The sequence below is a fragment of the Calliphora vicina genome, chromosome 2, assembly GCF_958450345.1.
Source record: "Calliphora vicina chromosome 2, idCalVici1.1, whole genome shotgun sequence".
Taxonomy (NCBI): Eukaryota; Metazoa; Arthropoda; class Insecta; order Diptera; family Calliphoridae; genus Calliphora; species Calliphora vicina.
Window position 1 is genome coordinate 141,821,221 of NC_088781.1, and position 19,196 is coordinate 141,840,416.

Consider the following 19,196-nt stretch of genomic DNA (forward strand, 5'->3'; position numbering starts at 1 on the left):
AGGAGTTCTTGAAATAAATAAAAGAATTAAAATATATTTTATTTAGTGGTTACGTCTTTTTCTTCAAATATTTGCCATGTGTGAACCTACCTTAAGAGTGTTATATTTGGCTGTGCCGAATCTAATATACCCTTCAACTAAGATAAATATTGAAATATTTCTTTAAAAAAATTGTTGATGAAATTCAAATTTTTAGTGTTTCATGATTTAACTAATAGAAGGAAGTTTTCGAGTGCGAAACTGAATGCGGATAAATGATGACCAATATATCAAAGGTATCACATTGACATATTTAAAATTACATATAATTATTTGAATATGCCAATGTTACCTTCTACTAAATAGCCTAACATATAGCTTCAAAACATGAATTTTCCATTAAAATTAGACATAGTTTATAAGAGTTCTTGTTGTTTTCATTAAAATAATATCTGTTACAAATACATACATTTATTAATATTTTTTTCGTTTAAAATCTAATTACATACATAGTAACAATTTAGTTTGTTTTTGTAAACGTAAACAAATAAAACAAAAAAAAAAATAATAAAATAATCAAAAATTGCACAATTCGTTAAGTTTAGTTTTTTAAACATATTCTTTTTTTTTTTGGTTGTTTGTCTAACGAAATAACTAAACAATATGGTTTATTTTTAAGTATATGGAATTTTAAGTAACTTATGTTTAAAATTGCTTCCTATTGATGAAACACACACGACATGTAAATGTTTTATAATATTTTGTGTGTAATTTACAAATGACCATTTTCATTGTCACGGCTACTACGCAAATATAAAGGAGTAGTAAACGATTTGCCTTCTACCAAAGGAGTCAAATTTTCACCAGCATAACTAACAAATGGAGATATTTCACATTCGTCGCCATGAACAAGACCACCAGCTGCCTCAATGTATTTTTTATGCAAACGATAAAGATCGGTTCTGGCCGTTGAAGGACAATCTTTACCCGCTGAGTCAGCATTTTTCAAAGCACTAAACTCCTCATCTCTGGGCACTTCCATGGCTACAAACTTTTGTGTAAATTCAAAGACGTCGAATACGAATTTCTCGATTTTAATGCCATTTGGCTTGTCTGGAGTAATGCGTTTGCCGGAGTTGTCGACAAAGGGTATCTTCTTTTTGGCAACATGCAATTTTAGTTCCTGCTCATAAGTACTGGCGATTTTTTGTAAAAACGCAGTCGAGAAAAAGTGATTACAAATATTGCCAGCATTAAAAGTTAGACGGCCATCCGAATTACGCATTTCTGCAGTTTTGGCAGATATCTCGCTGTACTCTACTACTTGATATTTACCATCCACAATTGCTACCACCCCCACAGCCTCGGTGGGTGAAGATTTTTCCACAACTTTGGCTGCACAGTCAGCGTTTTCTTGAACACAATAACCAATGAATATTGGATCGGCTACCTTAATCAAAATATTGTCTACACTATGGGTATGCAAATATAAGACTCCCCTTTTAGTCAAGTCATCCAATACGCCCTGTTGTTGCATGGCCCGATAAATTCCTCCATTGCCATCTGGGGCTCTAGCAATGCGATGCTTTTGGTCCAGTATAATTTTGCCATCGTATTCGAAACAGGGCAATGAACCTTGTTTGAACAGTACAACATTTTCCTTATTCAATCCAAAGTAGTTATTGGCCACAAAATAGTCATAAGTTGGTTGTATGGTGTGTTCTGACGTCATAATATACCATGTTATAACACCCCTTTTGCCAGTTGCTTCAAAGGCCAATTCTTCCAATTTCAATATACGTTCAGCTTGTAGGCGAAATAGAGTTTTATGGGATTGTAAACCGACGTCATACATGCCTTTGGGATGAGCAAAACCCAATCTAGTTCCTAAAACGATATAAATTTATAATTATAAATCTATGTATATGTAGATAAATTAACGTCAATATCTACAAATATATAGTCTTTGAATGTATGAGAGAACATGTTTCCAAACCAACAAGTAAATGGTTTAGCAAGTTTTAAATATCAGTCAGTTGTTAAAATGCTAAATTTCTTGTATAGTTTCAGTTTCATTTGACCTTTAAAACTTGTTTTAACACAAGAAGTAACAAAAATAGAACACACAATTATGTGTTGTTAATTTTTTTAATGGAAAAATTAGTAAATTATTGACTGCTTATAAAACATTTTTTAATATTTATAATATAAAGTCTAACAGTATTACATAGCAATTGGGTTTGAGATCATAACACAAAATATCTATCTTTTTTACAAAAAATATTTTCTAAACTGAAATATCAGATAAATTAGTTTGAACAATATTCGTACGAGTTCAATATACTATGTACGTGTTAAATAAATTATTAACTCTTGAAATTAAAAAAAAAAAATGTGAACAATGTAAACTCTTGACTGAGTTTAATAATAATGGTTGTCATAAGCTGGTTGGCATTGTTGAGAGCAAGATAATTATGAAAACTTTAAAAGAAATTAAAAATAAATAAACAAAGACAAAAACACATCCACAAAGACAGAAAACGTAAAGCAAATAATTTACTTTATGCACAGCATTTGTAATTGCTAAACTCTTTTATAATATAGTGCACCAATAGGTTCAAGGCTTTTAGAAAGGGACTTTAAGATAAGAATTGTCTGTTTTTCTGTGTTGCATGCCAAAGATTTATTAAATAATTAACTACCGTTAGGAAAGGAATGGCTACTCAATTGAGGCGTGACTTGAAAGTAAAACTAATCAAACCAAAACATTTGAATACACGATTTGATAGCAATAAAAACCACTCAGAGTGTGGTTTGGAAAAAAAAATCAGAAAAAATGTTGATATTTAAGTCATTACACACCTACATAATGAAAAAAACTTATTACATACATACATATGTATGTATGTATTTATTATATTCATAAATACATACAAATTGTATAACAGTAAAGTTTAATGATCTTACAATTTAAAAAGGAAAAAATTAAATGTTATTAAAAAATGCAATTCTTACCTTGTCCACCTGCCATAAGTAAAACGGCTACTTGTCCCAAAGAAATTTGTTTCAAACCTTCTTCACGATAACCACTCAATGTTTCTTCCGAAGATCGGGCAATACTAATAACCTTAGATTCGGGAATGGGTTGCAAACGATCATCTAATTTTAAACCATTTTGCGTTAATGATGTTGTGGCACGATCAAAATACAACTTCAGTTCGTTCAAATTTAGTTCAGCTATATCGCTGTCCAGCTGTGCACGTTCTGTGGTCGATAGTTCATCCCAAAATTTCAGCAAATGCTCCTGGCCAACTTGGCTCAAACGTTTGTGCAATTCAGTGTAATCAGTCATGTCTAATCAAGTGAAAAATTAAGTAAGAGCAAAGTTTTGTATATTTAATTATATTAAGTACTCTAATATTTCTAAATTTGGAGACGTTTCGAACAACCGAACTCTTTGACAAGCGCGCACAAACTGAATCGTATACAAGTTGGTTGTTTTGCATTTGGGCCTCGAAGTATACGAGTAGCAGAAGCAAGTAAACAATTCAAATATCAACAGGTCTAGTTATTCCAACTTGTGTAAAACCTACACCACAATGAAGTTTTTTCTTTTTAGTTTCTTTTTTTCTGTTTTTATTATTTTTGCTTTACTGTATTTACTTCAAAATCAATGCAATTGGCTAGATTTGTTTAGAGGAGAGAGACTTATGTTTATTTTTTTCAATCAGGCTGTATAAAGAATGAAGAAGTTTTTAGCACAAAATCTTGATGTCCCTGAATAAATAATTGTGAATACAGATTATTATTAATAACAGGCAATTCTCTAAAAACCATATAAAAAAATAAAAATCCTGTTTATGAAAGTCTACATTCCAAAAACAGTCCTACGATTATTATATTTTTTTTTTTTTTATTTATTTTTCTTCAATTTATATAACCAAGCCTTAGGGGCCATTAATGGCTAATAAAAGCTACTAAATAAAATAATTAAATATATTAACTTTTAACAAAAATAGTATAAATAAAAATATTATTAAATACCCAACAGGTTCTCAGTAACAAATAAATATTAATCTGTATTATTAAAATATCTCTTCAAATCGAAATAATTTTATAAGTTTATATTGATTTATTGATATAGTTTGTGCAATATTTGTAACAAATTATGAACGTAAAGTAATTTCCTGTTGTAGAACTTATATGTAAGCTATTGATTATTATGGGACCGTCTTAGTAGTGCAGTTTATTATATCTTATATACTCCTAATTAATACCTAATTATACACAATTTTGTTAGATATGCCTTTTTGATATATTGATATTTTTGAAAATAAAGGTAAATTTAGTGCTTTTTACACTAGGCGAAATTTCATGATTTATGTACAAACAAGGGAGCTATATTCGGCTGTGCCGAATTTTTTATAAATTTTGTGAAAACATTTTTTTTGATAAAAAATGTTTTTTATGATACCTAAATAAGTTTTTAGTAAAACAAAATTAATGAAATAATTTTTTTTTGGCGAAATCAAATAGGTGAAAAAAATTCGTGCAAAGGTCTTTAAAATATCTATTAATAAAATGTAAATAGATAAAAAAATATCAGCCTGATTTTCCCGAATTTAAATAGCAGCATGAGCAGGACTATATTATTTGAAAAAATAATTGACAATCATGTGGAATTTAGCAAACAAATTTGTCTTAAATTCCTGGCCACCACTGTATGTATATTGATGTATCAATCATGGTTGTACGTTATTTGGGGTCTTCGGAAAGTTGATTCAGAAAGTTTTAAACGTACTTGGGGAAGTTTCAATTTCATTGAAAATAAAATAGTATAAACAAAATTAAAATATTTGATAAATGTAATTTTTTAAATTAATACCACCTATATTAAAGTATTATAAATACTAATAAACAAATAAAAAAAAATATTACGAATTAAATATGTTATCGCGTTTTCCCAAAGAATACGATTTAAAATTTATTTCTGTTTATTGGTTCAAAAGATATTTACTGTCAGTGCCCAGAATATCAAGGCTTAATTTAAAATCGTAAAGGCACTAAAAAATAGCAAATGATACCCTACAAAGTATTAGGATTATTTAATATTAACATTTTTTTTAATTTTTAAAGTTTTAATTATAATTTAATATAATTGTACGAATTTAAGTGAAATATGAATTTTGTGATGTTCTTTAATTTTCATCAATATTTTTTTAACGAATTGAGGTTTTGTTAACTTTTTTGTTGAAATACATATTTTTTGTTCCAATTAATAAAATGACTTTTAATTTTTTATATAATCACCTATATTATTGCCTTTATAATTTCATATTTAAAAAAAAATATGTTGTACGATTTTGAGTGACACTCACTGTACATAGGAAGAGGCAAATTTGTTAGACTTGCAGAATACATTAAAAATGCGACTTCGAAAGAAATTGAGATACATACGTATTTTTTATATTGAACACATTTTTAAATAAAAACATCTCTTAAATAAAGCTTTTCTTATCAAGCAGTTTGTTTCTTATTTTTTATCTTGCCATTATAATTTTTTGTTTTCAAATATGTATAGTGAACAATTATAAAATAACCTTATTTTTGGTTTGTTTACATTATTTTTTAGTATTTACATATAACACTATTTTTATCAGCACCATTAACAGGGTTCTGTTAAATTATTCTAATAGGAAAACAAATACTTCTTGTTTTTGTAAATGTGTCTTTCTGTTGTGTTCATTTTTTACAATTTACCTTTTTTCTATGTGCTTTATAAATTGTGTAAACTATTTAAATATTTGCCATTCCCATTTATTTTTTACAATTGTTTTTGCGAACTAGTTTCTTTTGCTGTTATTATTTTTTTCAGCCGCTTTTATCAAACAACACGTATAGAAATGAAAACACACACAAAACGAATCGATAAAAAACATCTAAATAGAATTCAACTGTCAAACACTAGTACAAAAGTGATGGACGAATCGGGTGGATAATAGTACTCTGACAAAAAACAAAAAAAAAACTACATTGTGTGTAGTTTTTAAAATTAAATACCACGCTTTCTAGATGCATTTTTATTAATATAAATTTAATATTATTTTTGTTTTATTTATATTAAATTTTAGCAAAATCTAAATTTTTGTTTTGTATGGGGAATCTTATTAAAATCTAGTAAAATAAACTCGATTGTGATCAAAATCTTATTTAAAGTAGATTTCAGGCATATGTAAATGGGATATTAATCTTGTTAGAAAGATAAATTTCAAAATAGTTGAGCTATTTTTTCACATATCATCACTGGTACACTCGCCTTTATTAGATACAGCAGTGTTTGTGGTAAATCAGTGTAATTTATATTCTTGTCGATAACACAGTTCAAAGTTCTTTGCACATAAAAGCATGAAAATAATAACAATCCGAAAGGAAATAATAATTGTATTAAATAAATATTATAGAAAATGATAATAAATACGGTCAGATGAAAAATATAAATTAATTAAAAAAGTTGTGACAGCGGTGGGATTCGAACCCACGCCCTTTCGGACTGGTGCCTAAAACCAGCGCCTTAGACCGCTCGGCCACGCTGCCTTGTGCCTGCCTAATGTCAAAATACTCATACAAACTGGAGTCTGTTTTTCTGCATGTAAAATTCTAAACGTTCTTTTATTATTTTTTATTCCAAGTCGTATTATTCCCATTACTAAATGTAAGTGTAAGAATTAGGGGGTCATTTGAATAAACATTAATTTTTTAATGCGAAGGTTACCAAAGGTTTTTTATGTACATGGTTTACCAATACCCACCCGGGCGACACTACACTTTTATAAATATATGCGACGAACGAAATTTTAAAAAATTGAAAAAACCTTATAAAAAGTTTAAAATGGTTCTATTAAATTCTATAGAACTCTAGAATTTGTTCAGTGAGTACAAATTTCATTTAAATCGAAACAAAATTAAAAAAAATATTAAACCAATAAAATCGATGTGGTCACCCGGGTGGGTATTGGTAAAGCGAAGGTTAAACGAATACAATTTTGCAGTACATATAGAATAAAGAATTTTCAATCAATAATTACCAAATAATCGAATACTCGAATTAACTTTGAAGTTAAAATTAAAAAGTAAAGATGTATGACAGATGATAGACTTCGGTATATATAAAACTTATTTGGTATATACACAAAACCTATATGTATAAATTACTATTTCGAGAGGTCATATGTATGTATTTGGCTTCGTCGTTGGCCGACAAATAAGCAAGTGCTGAATTTAATAAAAATATCTCAAAAATTGTGATCTATACTTTGCGCACAAGGTTTACATGAATAGCCAGCCAGACGGACAGACATCGTTTAATCGATAAAGATACAACGTATTACAAGTATTTATAAAATCTTTCATCAGTGTTAATTCAAATCAAAATTTAGTGGCTTTAACTAAAAACATCTAATTAATAATCACATTTTATTTTGATTTTCAAAGTGGTATACCACTAATAACACTGATAGAAAGATTTTATAAATACTAATGAGAAAATTCATTAAAAGTAACAAGTATGTACAAAAAAAAACACATATTTCCAGTACAATTTTATCATGATAACAACTCAGATTAGCTGTAAATACATTATATTTTAAAAATGTTGACATTCTTTTAATATAAAGTTAGAAAAAATCATTTGTCTCTGAATATTTTTATTTCCTGTAACTTTGGACCTTTCTGTGGAAATGCCCATATATATAACATTTATCATCAACTTATTGCTAATTTTAAAACCAATGATGACTGAAACAAACTAATTTTTAAAATTATCATTATTCGGCAGTTTTTATAAAGATAAAACATAACAATTGTCACCAAATTCCATAACATTCGAAAGTGGAATCAATTCCGTATTTTGCTTCTGCAGAAAATGTAAAAAGAACATTTCGTTAGCTTAGTACGCAAACGTGTCAAGTCCCATTTTTTTAATTTTACAGGAGAGACAAAAAATTAAATTTTTTTTTTACAGTGAATTGTGTAACCATACTATAGTGATTACATCGAAAAATGTTAATCTTCAAAGTATTATAGCAAATAGTATTGAAAAAGTAGATTTAAATAGCATATTCAATGTTTTTTGCTGGACTTATTATTAGTTTTTTTTTGTGGAGCTAGCACTTTTGCGGATCACTGAAAAATCATCAGTTAACAAAACAAAATAACGAAATTTTTTATTGCAAAATATGTATGTATCTTATCTTTCTACATCAAAATCTTAATTTCTATCAAAAGTGGACTTGTTACGTTTGCGTACTAAGCTAACGATTTGTTACAGTATGAAACAACTTTCAGTTTTCTAAGTGGATTGGTACTTGTTTGAAAGTTATTATTTTTCTGAAATTTTTTCTCAATTTCTTTACAAACTTGACACAATAAAACGGAAACTGAAGAAGCAAAAATAAAATCGAAATAATAACTACGGAAATGAAGCCATTCCGAATGAAACGAGTCACAGGCTTGATAGATAATGGAAATTTAAAGGAGAACTGAGATGCAAGATGGAATTGAGTGAGTTGAAACGTGCTCTAAAACAAAGCTAATAACTACTATTTTGTTTGTTTTGGTTGCTATATTAAGTTCGACCTGAAAAATATGGATTCAGTCGGATTTTAAATGTTTTTATACCCACCACCAAAAAGATGCGGGGTTATTGAGTTTTGAATATTGGACGTAGACCCAAAAGATATATTTATTCTGGGTCCTGGTAAAATTGTAAGACGATCCGTTCAAGGCACGATATGCCCTCGACGGAAGAGTTGGTACAAATCTCAAACTTATATTTAGTTTGGATCGGTCCATATTATTGGACCCTATATCCTAATATTGCTTAAATACTCATGAATCTCTTACAGATATCGATATCTGTTTGAAAATCGCCATACCGAATTTTATGAAGATCGACCCATATTTAGTCGTAGCTCCCATATAAGGACCACGTCCGAAACATGTGAATATGGATCCATAATTGTATCTACCTACATCTGGAAAATAAATTATTCTCTAGCAATGTAAAATTTACCACAGATATTTAGTTATAGAAAATATATGCAATGCAGTCATATCTTTATCAAGGCATAGCATGCAAACACGTAGTTAAAATTTAAAAAAAACTTATCATACTGCGTGTTTTTACTTTTTCATACATTTTGCGATATGAAACATTATCAAAGTTTACACGGTTGCGTTAAGAATTGCTCGACTTTTTAAGGTTGAATTGCATACGTACATTTTGGAATTCAGCCATATTCTTTTTGTAAAAATAATAATAACTTCGGAAATAAAGGCTCTTACAGTATGTATTTTTTATTAACATTGAAATAGCAGTGCCGGATTATTGAATTATTTTTTTTTTTTAAAGAAGTCACATATTTTTTAAGATTAAAGTAATATGTAGTTAAATATGCTGAATTTATTCTATTTTTATGTTAAATATAGTTCTTTTTTATATAATTCCTGTTTTTGTGGGTCGCGCAATACATAGCACCATTGGTTAGCGAAAATTAATATTCAAGTTAAGTTAAAAAAATAAGGAAAATCTTTTCCATATATTAATCTGTCAAGCAAATAAAAACCGAATGAAATTTAGAAGTTATTGATATGACAGTAAGGAGATGATTTCTAAATGCATACTTCACAGAACGAAGTCCAAGGAAAAAGCCACTATTAACAAAAATACATAGTGGTATTCCTTTGGAGTACGCTGAATGCCGACTGGTTTGCAAGCAAATATCGCAATATTTTGTGAACTGGCGGGTCTAAACTGGTTTTATTTGGAAGTTCAGGCTGTAGTTAATATATTCGACATTCACCCTCTTTTGTATATCAAACACAGTACACTGTGAAAAAAGTTAAAATATTTAAAAATTTCGTGGTACCTATTATCTTGTTCGCAACTGTACTTATGGTGTACATCCATTTACATAAATTTAAATATTCTAATGATTAATTATTTATCTATAAATTAAAAATATAAATCTCCAATGCATCTGTATTTGAAGTTTAACGTTACGACATTAATGTTTTTAACACCGGGCCCGTTTAATTGATTATTTACTCCAATTTCAATTGAATGTTTCTTAAAGTTTCAACACACATTCACACATTGATACTCGTACATTTTTTGTAATCTTAAGCCAAATACATAGATATGAAAATTTTGTATTGAACGTACAATAGACATTGTAAAAACAAAGTTACGCTCGACAATTATACGTTACAAAAGGATAATGGGAAAAAACGTCAAGGTGTGCAAAAAGGTAAAGAGATTTTCTAAAGAAAAATACACTCAGTACAACTATTGCTACTATACAAATTATAGAGAAATTATAGCTCAGCTGTTCGAAAAGTAAAACGCAATTGTCTCTTTATAAAAAATACATACGATAATAAAAAAAAAAAAACAAAAACAACAATACCTTACTAAGGACAGACGACGTAATACTTCATTATCTTAAGATAGTTAAATAGCAAAGTAAAGAAAGAAAAACCTCCCTTTGAGATTGTGATTTAATCACAGTGTGTACGACATTCTAACATGAGACACAATGACTGGAACGGTTGGATGGATATATGTTTGGTTACATACCAGTGAGTACAAACGGATGGATGAAGAATAGCCGATATTACCTTTTGCGGGTAAATAAATACTTGATATGAAACAGCAATGTGTGTGTTTATTTGTAACAGGGATGGCAAACTCAGTACTATTTTCTTTTCAGATCTATAATTGTAAAGTTTTTTTGGACAATTTGTTTTTTTAAATACAAATGAATTTTGGTCATACTAAAGCTCGAATATTTCTTTACAAAAATCTTCTTTCTGATGTTTTTTATTTTAACATTTTAACACAAATACAAAGTATGTATCTTTAAGTATTTTATTTTGTGTTGAATTAGCCATGGTATTTACTTAAGCTGAAAAGGGGATCACAAATTTTAATAAATTACTCAATTTTCCATTCCTGATTGGCAAGAACATTTCTATGCGCATGTGTAACTCCAGCCCCTATGTATTTGTATGTATGTGGATTTGTCATTTGGACGTTACATTTCAAAAATCATAAAATGTGCATTGTATATGTTTGTACAAAATACATAATAACAACAATTGCGCATTTTATATAAGTTTGATTGGAAAATTAAATGCGGGTATAGATCCGGTTGATACATTTTGTATGCCATTAACCTTTAAGTGAATTTTACCAAAACATATTTAGAAAAGGTGTATTAAAAATGTGTTTTAATGGTGGATAGTTTATTACCAAATTTTTTATTTACGCATATGCTCCAATATATCCCAATTTGGAAGCCCTACATACTTTGTAAGCTTTACATAAATATACGTGAAATTTTGATAAAAATCAATTCTTCGCACCTTTTAAATAAAACAAGTAAGAGTGCTATATTCGGCAGTGCCGAATCTTATATACCCTTCACCAAATTATACCTTAAAATTTTAAATATTTTTAGGTAAACAAAATTTAATTTTTTAATTTTTTGGAAAAAATTTTTTTTCGATTGTTATTTTAAATTTTAAAATTTTTTTTTTTAAATTTTAAAAATTTTTTTTTTATCTTAAAGTTTTTTTTTGAAAAAAAAAATTGGGTTAAAAATTTTTTTTTCCGATTTTGACCCATTGTAGGTCCAACTTACTATGGTCTTATATAAGTTGCAAATGTCTTTGAAATATCTATCATTAGATATCCATATTGTCTATATAATCCAGATATATGTCAAAAATCGAGGTTGTCTTGGTTTTTTCCTCATATCTCAGCCATTTGTGGACCGATTTTGGTGATTTTAAATAGCAACATTCTCAAAAGCATGTCTGACAGAATTATTGAAGATTTGGATCCCGAAGATATCTGGGGTCTTCAGAAAATTGATTTCAACAGACAGACAGACAGACGGTCAGACAGACAGACGGACATGGCTTAATCGACTCCGCTATCTATAAGGATCCATAATATATATACTTTATAGGGTCGGAAATGAAAAATGTAGAAATTACAAACGGAATGACAAACATTTATATATCCTTCTCACTAAGGTGAAGGGTATAAAAAGAAGTATCGTAAGTTTAAGGGCACTGCTACACGTTCAATAAATATCGCGATACTGGATCGCGGTCAATATATATTGAACGTGTAGCAGTGCCCTAAGACAGTACATTGTCGAATTACAAAAAATGTTTCAATACTTTTAATGAAGAGAATATTATACTTCAGCTATTTTAAAAGTCTGTCTGTTCATGCTTGAAATGATCAAAATTAAAAAATCTGTCTCCGTTGTTATTTAAAGTGCTATTAATGGTAAAAGTATACGGAGTTTGAACTTTCTAGAATCTAGATCTTCGGGGAGTTTTAAAAGCATTTTTTTACAACTAAAATTAATATGCATTTTCTAGAATCAATGGAAATGAAAAATTTTTTAAATATTAAATTATTAGGTCAATATCCAACTAAAATTCTTAAGAAATTTTTATTTTTTAATAGAAGAACACATTTAGATTATGAAAATAAAAAAAAAATAAAAAAATAAAAAGTTTTCATTATTATGGCATTGCAAATAGGTTTAATTTTCACAAAAATTGTCTGGCCCTTTTAGTGACTCAGTATTTTCTTGAATATCCCTTGTTTTTTCTTACTGCTTCACAGCGACGATGCATTGACCAACTGAAAAATCAATTGTCTCCTTTGAAATATTTTGCCATTCCCTTATAACCGCATCTGAATCTTAATTCTCGCTTTTTTAGATTTTACTCATCTAATACTTACTTGACATTAAGTTATTAAAAAGCAGTTGATTTTTAATTAAACTTAAAAAAATACTGCATTTATATTGAAAATATATACACTAAATTAAACAAAAGATCCCGAGATCCCGCAGTTATTTTTCTATCAATGTTAAATTTCTGTTGATGTTTGTATTGCTAAAAAAAAATAATGTATGTATCTGGAAAAATTGTATGACCTTCTCTCCATCTGATGGGTGTTTGTCTGTCCATGATCAAACTACAGGTTTAATTTAATATCATTATTTTGGAGAGGAGCGAAACCAATGGTTACGATCGGTTCATTATTTTATCTACTCCCCATAAATATATCTTCTCGAACTAGAGCTTCAAAGATTTTAAATTTCTTGCACACGATTACTCGCCGCAATTGAAAATCACTTGAAAGCATATACAGTCAGAGTCAAAATTTAGTATACAGCAAGCATTTTCATCTATGAAACTAAATATTTTAATTATAGAAAGAAATATATAAGTTTGATCAATCTTAAAATTTAATTTATTGTTTAATCTTTTATTATTTTAAAAAACTTTGTAAATTAAAATTGATTTCGTGGAAAATTTATGAGAAAAAGAGAAAAGTATCTAAAAACAACAGTCAAAATTTTGTATACAGTTGATAGGTAGCGCTCTATTTTATATCACCAAAAGCCGAAAATAAAGAGTTTATATTTTGTTGGTCGCCATTTAGCTTAAATACGGCCTCTAGTTGCCTTTTCATAGAGTTTCCAAGATATTCAGTTATATCTTTAGTAATTTCAACCCCTCTCCTTCGTTAAAGAGGGTTCGGAGTTAGATGAAATGCCTCATTTTCCAATATTCCGGTCTAAAATTTCCGACATGAACTCTATTGGGTTAATGCCTGGAGATTGCAGAGGTGAATATAACAGCATAGGCAAGTTATACAATAGTCACTCCTTAACAATTATTGCGGTGTGTTTTGGGTCATTGTCTTTCAGGTCATGTAATTTCATGTTTTTGAAAATTTAAATTACGGAATATAGTTTTCTAAAAAAGTTTCCATTGTTTAAGTTTAAAAATTTGTAAATTAATTACAAAAAAAATAACTTTTATGCAAAAAAGCGTGGGGAGATCGGTACTAATTATATTATATATTAAATATATATTAAAAAAAGTTAATATGACATCCAAACTTGAATGAAAATTTTAAGTTACCGTTACATATAATTTAAACCTTACATATTATCATTAGAAACAAATCCACAAAACTGTTGGAATTCGGTTCAATAGATATGTTAATATTAAAGTTTAAACGCATCGCGCAATTAACCTATGTATTAGAATTATTACGTATGTATTTCCCAAAATTTTTTAATTATTTCCCATACTATTCGTATCTTTTAAATACAAAAATCATTTTCTTTAAAGGTCTTCTCATACTTTTCTCTCATATTTGTTTGTCTTTTTTTTTGTACTCTTTAAAAGATATTTTTCAAAATAAAAAAATAAGTTGTCTTTTGTGTAAATGCACCAGGTGTGCATAGGATTTACGGTTCATATACGCGTTCCTTACGACGAACACAAACAAGCACGTTCCATTGAATGTAAAATTTTAAGCGCAATTATTTCAAATCTACGAAGACTTCTCTAAATAATAAACGTCTGTACATACAATTATATACGAGTACATACCTTAAGACATAAACAACAAATACTTCGTTATTTCTTTCTTTTGTTTTTTTTTTCTACTTACACTAAGACAGGACTTGTTTTTCTCGACGTAATTCCCACTGTGACAAATCCACCACTACAGCTGCACACACTACAGCTCTACTTTGCTACGTTCGTATTTGATCCCTCGTACATATGTACATATATGAGTATTAGTATCAGAAGTAGGTATAAGTTATTGGTAGTGTGGCGTAGTAGCACTGGTATTTCCTAAAATTAAGGGTGATTTGCTCATGTATAGTGTGGCGTAGCAAATATGCGAGTTACCTTTAACGAAAATACTCAATTGATCAGTTAGGTTTTGACAGTGAAACGTGTAGGAACTGTTCCGTTAAAAGAAGAAAGTATCCTTTCGATATTAAGTAGTTAGTTGTGAAAAATTGTTAAATTTGAAAAAAAAAAATGTTTTGTTTTTGTTTATAAAATTGTTATTAACTTTTAAAAGGACTTTGTTAATTTATCCTCTGTTTGTTATCCCGAAAAGTGTTATAAACGTCAAAAGGAAAATTTATTGAAATTACACAAAACTAAACCAAATAATTAAACGACCAAAAAATAGAAAAGTTTTTAGCGAACAACAAATAAACTTGTTAAATCAGTAAAAAAAGAAATCAAAATTTCAAATATGTCGTTCTCCAAAGCTAAACTAAAGCGTTTTAATGATGTTGATGTAGCTACATGTGGTTCACCTGCCCGTCATGCGGTCAGTATCGATAATACTGGTACACCAATTGCTGCTGCTGCTGCCACTTCGTCATCATCTTCTGCCCACCCGGAGCGCAAAGAACAAATTGAAAAATTCTTTAAAGATGCCGTTCGTTTCGCCACTAGTTCGAAGGACGCCAAAGAGTTCGCCATTCCCAAAGAGGGTGGAATAAAAGAGGACAAGGATAAAAAGCCAAAAGGCTTGAGACTTTTCCGTACACCCTCATTGCCACATCGTTTGCGTTTTCGTCAGAATTCAGATGTAACAGCAGCTGCTGTTAGTAACAACAACAATGCGGGCTCCTCAACGGCCAGTTCTACTCCATTGCCTTCGACAACAACCACCCCCGTTAAAGAATTACCCAAGTCTGCCAGCCGTTTGAAAGGCAAAGAAGCATTGCATCAAGAAATTCGTCACAAAAACGAGTTGATGGACAACTACATCAGTCAGATTGATGTACTGAAGCGTCATGTTGATCAACTTAAGGAAACAGAGAGTAAATTGCGCGAGGAACACTCATGTATGCAACTCAAAACTGAAGGTGTGATTCAAGAGCTGACCACTGAGAACAAGGCCGTAAAGGACATGAATGATCAGTTAATGGTCGATAATGCAAGACTTATCGAATGTATTGCTCAACTAGAGTCAGAAATGCGTACTATCAATGAAAAGCACTCTGCGGAGGTTGGTAAATTGTCTGATATTAGTGAACAGCTTAGAGCCAACAATGAGGAGTTGGAAGCTACCAACAAGAAGCAATTGGAAAAGCACGACTTAATGCAATCTCAAATTTCCAAACTTGATCAGGAGATTAAAGAGGCTCGCGAACGTTTAGCTTCAGATGACGAAAAAGCCCAACAAAACTTCGAGCTCATTGAAAACTTAAAGAATATGAATGAGTCTTTGATTGGTGATGTTGATAAACTCAAAAAGCAAATCGAGCAGGATGCTTTGTCATACGCTCAAGAAACAAAAACCACCCAAAATGAAATGGAGTGTCTGAAGAACGAGCGCAACACATTGAAGAACGATTTGGCTAGTAAGTGCGACTTCATTAAGGCATTGCAAGATGAACTTTTAGACAAGAATTGCGAGATTGATGCCCACTGCGATACGATACGTCAGCTGTGTCGCGATAAAGCTCAGTATGTAGAAAAGGAACGTCTGATGAACACAGCCGAGGAGAAGGTTCGCTTTGCCGAAGTTCAAGCCGAACAGAAGGTGCAAAAACTTGAGTCCGATCTTGAAAATGCTGTAGAGCGTGAGAAAGCCTATTGGCGCAGCGAATTGGATAAACGTCAACAAATGGCTGAAAACGAGATCATCAAGATAGAGTTGGAGAAACAAGATGTTATGATATTGCTTGAAAGCACCAATGACATGTTACGTGAACGTGATGAAAAGATCCAAAAGTACGAAGATCAATTGCGTAACGGTATCGACTACTACATTCAACTTACCGATAATCTCCAAAAGCAAGTAGTGGATCTGAAACAAGAAATGGCCAAAACAATTACTGAAAAATACAACTACCAATTGACGTTGAACAACACACGTTCGACCGTAAATATTCTCATGGAACGTTTGAAGAAGTCTGACGCTGATGTAGAACAACTGAAGGCTGAATTGGAGTCATTACAGTTGGCTAAAGGTGCATTGGAACAGAGTTATCTCAATTTGCAAGCCGATTTGGAGTCTGTCAGGATGCAGCTATCAGAATCGGAGTCCACTCTCCAGGCTGTCCGAGCTTCATCGGAAACACTACAAAAAGAGGTATTTCTTAAAGAAAGCATGTTCAATGATATACTAACTTCCGAGGAAGAAACTTTGGCTAAATTCACTAAGATTGCTTCTTCATTCCAGGAGCGCATCGATGGCGATGCTGCCAAATACCTGGATATGTACAATGAGCTGAAGAACAAGGACGAATCACGTGAAGTGTACATGCAAGACATGAAGAAGGCTCTCGACGAATTTGCCACCGTTTTGCAATTCGCTCAGCTGGAGCTGGACAACAAGGACACCACTTTGATCAAGGTACGTGAAGAATGCGAACAGCTCAAGCTTGAAAACATTACCCTCAAGTCAAAGGTCGATGAAAGCTCAGTTAAAGTAGCCACACCCGCCAAAAAGAACAGTACCGATATGGAGAAAATTGAAGGTTTGTTAATCGATTCCGATTTGAGATCAGAATGCGATAAAATTGCCACCTGGTTCTTGAACTCCACCGAAAAGAGTGTACGCACCGAAAGCTCTAACGAAATCAGTGAATTGTTGAAACCCACTACACCGAGTAAAGCAGTTCGCACGTGCACCACACCTGTACGTTCTTCGGGTGGCAAAGCAGTGGTAACCAGCGTGAATACGCCACGTACCCCTCGCACTCCCAAGAACTCAACACATACACCGCGCACCACACCCAAGAAAACCGTTCTGTTCCCAGGCAAGGAGAATATACCAAGTCCACAGAAACAGGTGCTAAAAGCGAGAAATGTTTAGAATGTAGCAAATCGAGAGAGAACGATAGACGACAACTATGTTTATTTATACTAACTATACATTTTTAGAATATTTAGAATTTAAACGTAGGCATAATTCCTTAATAAGCTAAACTTATACTTATACAAAAATTCGTTTAGATAATATAATATTTAAAATAAAAAATATATATGATATACCCTACCTAAGCATTCCTAACTAACTTTGTGTATTCAAATTGTGCTTATTTATAATTTTATTTTAATAATTTTGGTATCAAAATAAAACAAGCAAACAAACAAATCTAAATTCAATCTGTCTTCTTATTTCTGTTGTGTTGTGAAAAGCAAATGCATTTAAATATTCTTTTTCTTTTATTTATAAAGAAGAAAATTCATAATCAAGGATATTCCCACAGTAACGTTTGAAATAATTACCTAAAAGGATTTCTCTTTATTGTGTTAGATTAATACATCAGGGGAAGCTTCAAAGTAAATATAATCGCTATGTAATTGTTACAGCGTCATAAATATAGGAAAATTCCTTAAACATGTTTTGATTATTGAAGTTGGAGTTTTGTCGGAAGCAACAAAAACATGTAACAACACTATATTTCCGGTTTATAATAAAACAAATCATTATTATTTGGAATACAGGCTCAGAAATGTACATATTTTGCCAACCATCATCATTCACTACTTCATTCATTGTTTTCATTCTTGAGATTCTAACTAGTTGACGAGGATTAGGGTTCTTTTCTCGTTTTACTTAAGGTGACGAAATTTTATTCCATGTAAAGTTATGTAGAGAAAAACTACTTCAATTATTTAAGGGTAGCAGAGTTAAACTCACTTATTCCTTTTCATTTCGATTGTGTAAGCAGTAGACCGTGAGAACTTAATTTTAAATTTATGTATTTCTTGCAGATGTTCAACAATTGTTAAGATGTATTGCACATAGTTTGTTTGGTTGTTTTTGGGGGTTGGGACGACGATTTCAAGTTCTTCTAATAATCAATTTCCGTGTTTTTGGAATTCTTGAATATACTCTATTTTATTTAAAAACATTGCATTACATCTTTGAACATGATCAACATGTTTTTAAAAAGCGCTTTGAAAATTGATATAAACAACCACATACATTGTATGATATGGAATGAGTGTATTCGATTCTGGTAGTATTGAACTTGCATTGTATACAGACTGTCTGGACAAAGATATTCTCTTAAATCTTAATCTTAAATAGTCAAAAAGTTCGACAACCCAATAATCATGTAAGTTAAAAATCGGAAGAGTGTTAAATTGAATTTTATTTACAATTGTCTTCCATTCTAATAGTATCGGTTTTATAGGCAAGATAAGGAAATATTGCAACAAACATTTTGACGCTGGCCAATTAAAAAATACTTGAGACATAGGCTTTTCAGGACTCATTTTGAATTACGTTATGTTTTTTTCATAGTAAAAGAAGAACTATCTTGCAAAAATACTTATATTTT

At 30.4% G+C, this 19,196-nt stretch overlaps 3 protein-coding genes and 1 non-coding gene across 5 annotated transcripts in view; 1 reads left to right on the forward strand and 3 right to left on the reverse strand.

The window, feature by feature from the left end:
* The window catches only part of Sec61alpha (SEC61 translocon subunit alpha), a 64,820-nt gene that overhangs the window by 8,475 nt on the left and 37,149 nt on the right, over nucleotides 1-19,196 (reverse strand). The window lies entirely within an intron of this gene.
* mmy (UDP-N-acetylglucosamine pyrophosphorylase mmy) lies at nucleotides 405-5,895 on the reverse strand. Of its 2 annotated transcripts, XM_065502326.1 has the most exons (3): nucleotides 5,740-5,895; nucleotides 2,995-3,333; nucleotides 405-1,866 (listed from the first exon to the last, which is right to left on the reverse strand). In XM_065502326.1, exons 2-3 carry the CDS (start codon nucleotides 3,329-3,331, stop codon nucleotides 752-754), a joined length of 1,452 nt encoding a protein of 483 aa, XP_065358398.1. In that variant the 5' UTR covers nucleotides 3,332-3,333; nucleotides 5,740-5,895; the 3' UTR covers nucleotides 405-751. The 2 variants fall into 2 exon arrangements, with proteins under 2 accessions (XP_065358398.1, XP_065358397.1); XM_065502325.1 differs by lacking the exon at nucleotides 5,740-5,895 and having other exon boundaries at nucleotides 2,995-3,442.
* TRNAL-UAG (transfer RNA leucine (anticodon UAG)) lies at nucleotides 6,494-6,573 on the reverse strand. The gene has a single exon. It is a non-coding gene; the product is annotated as a tRNA-Leu (tRNA).
* Nucleotides 14,820-18,007, forward strand: mira (miranda). The gene is made up of 2 exons (XM_065502327.1): nucleotides 14,820-16,993; nucleotides 17,084-18,007. The coding sequence occupies exons 1-2, from the start codon at nucleotides 15,140-15,142 to the stop codon at nucleotides 17,717-17,719; spliced, it is 2,490 nt and encodes an 829-aa protein (XP_065358399.1). The 5' UTR covers nucleotides 14,820-15,139; the 3' UTR covers nucleotides 17,720-18,007.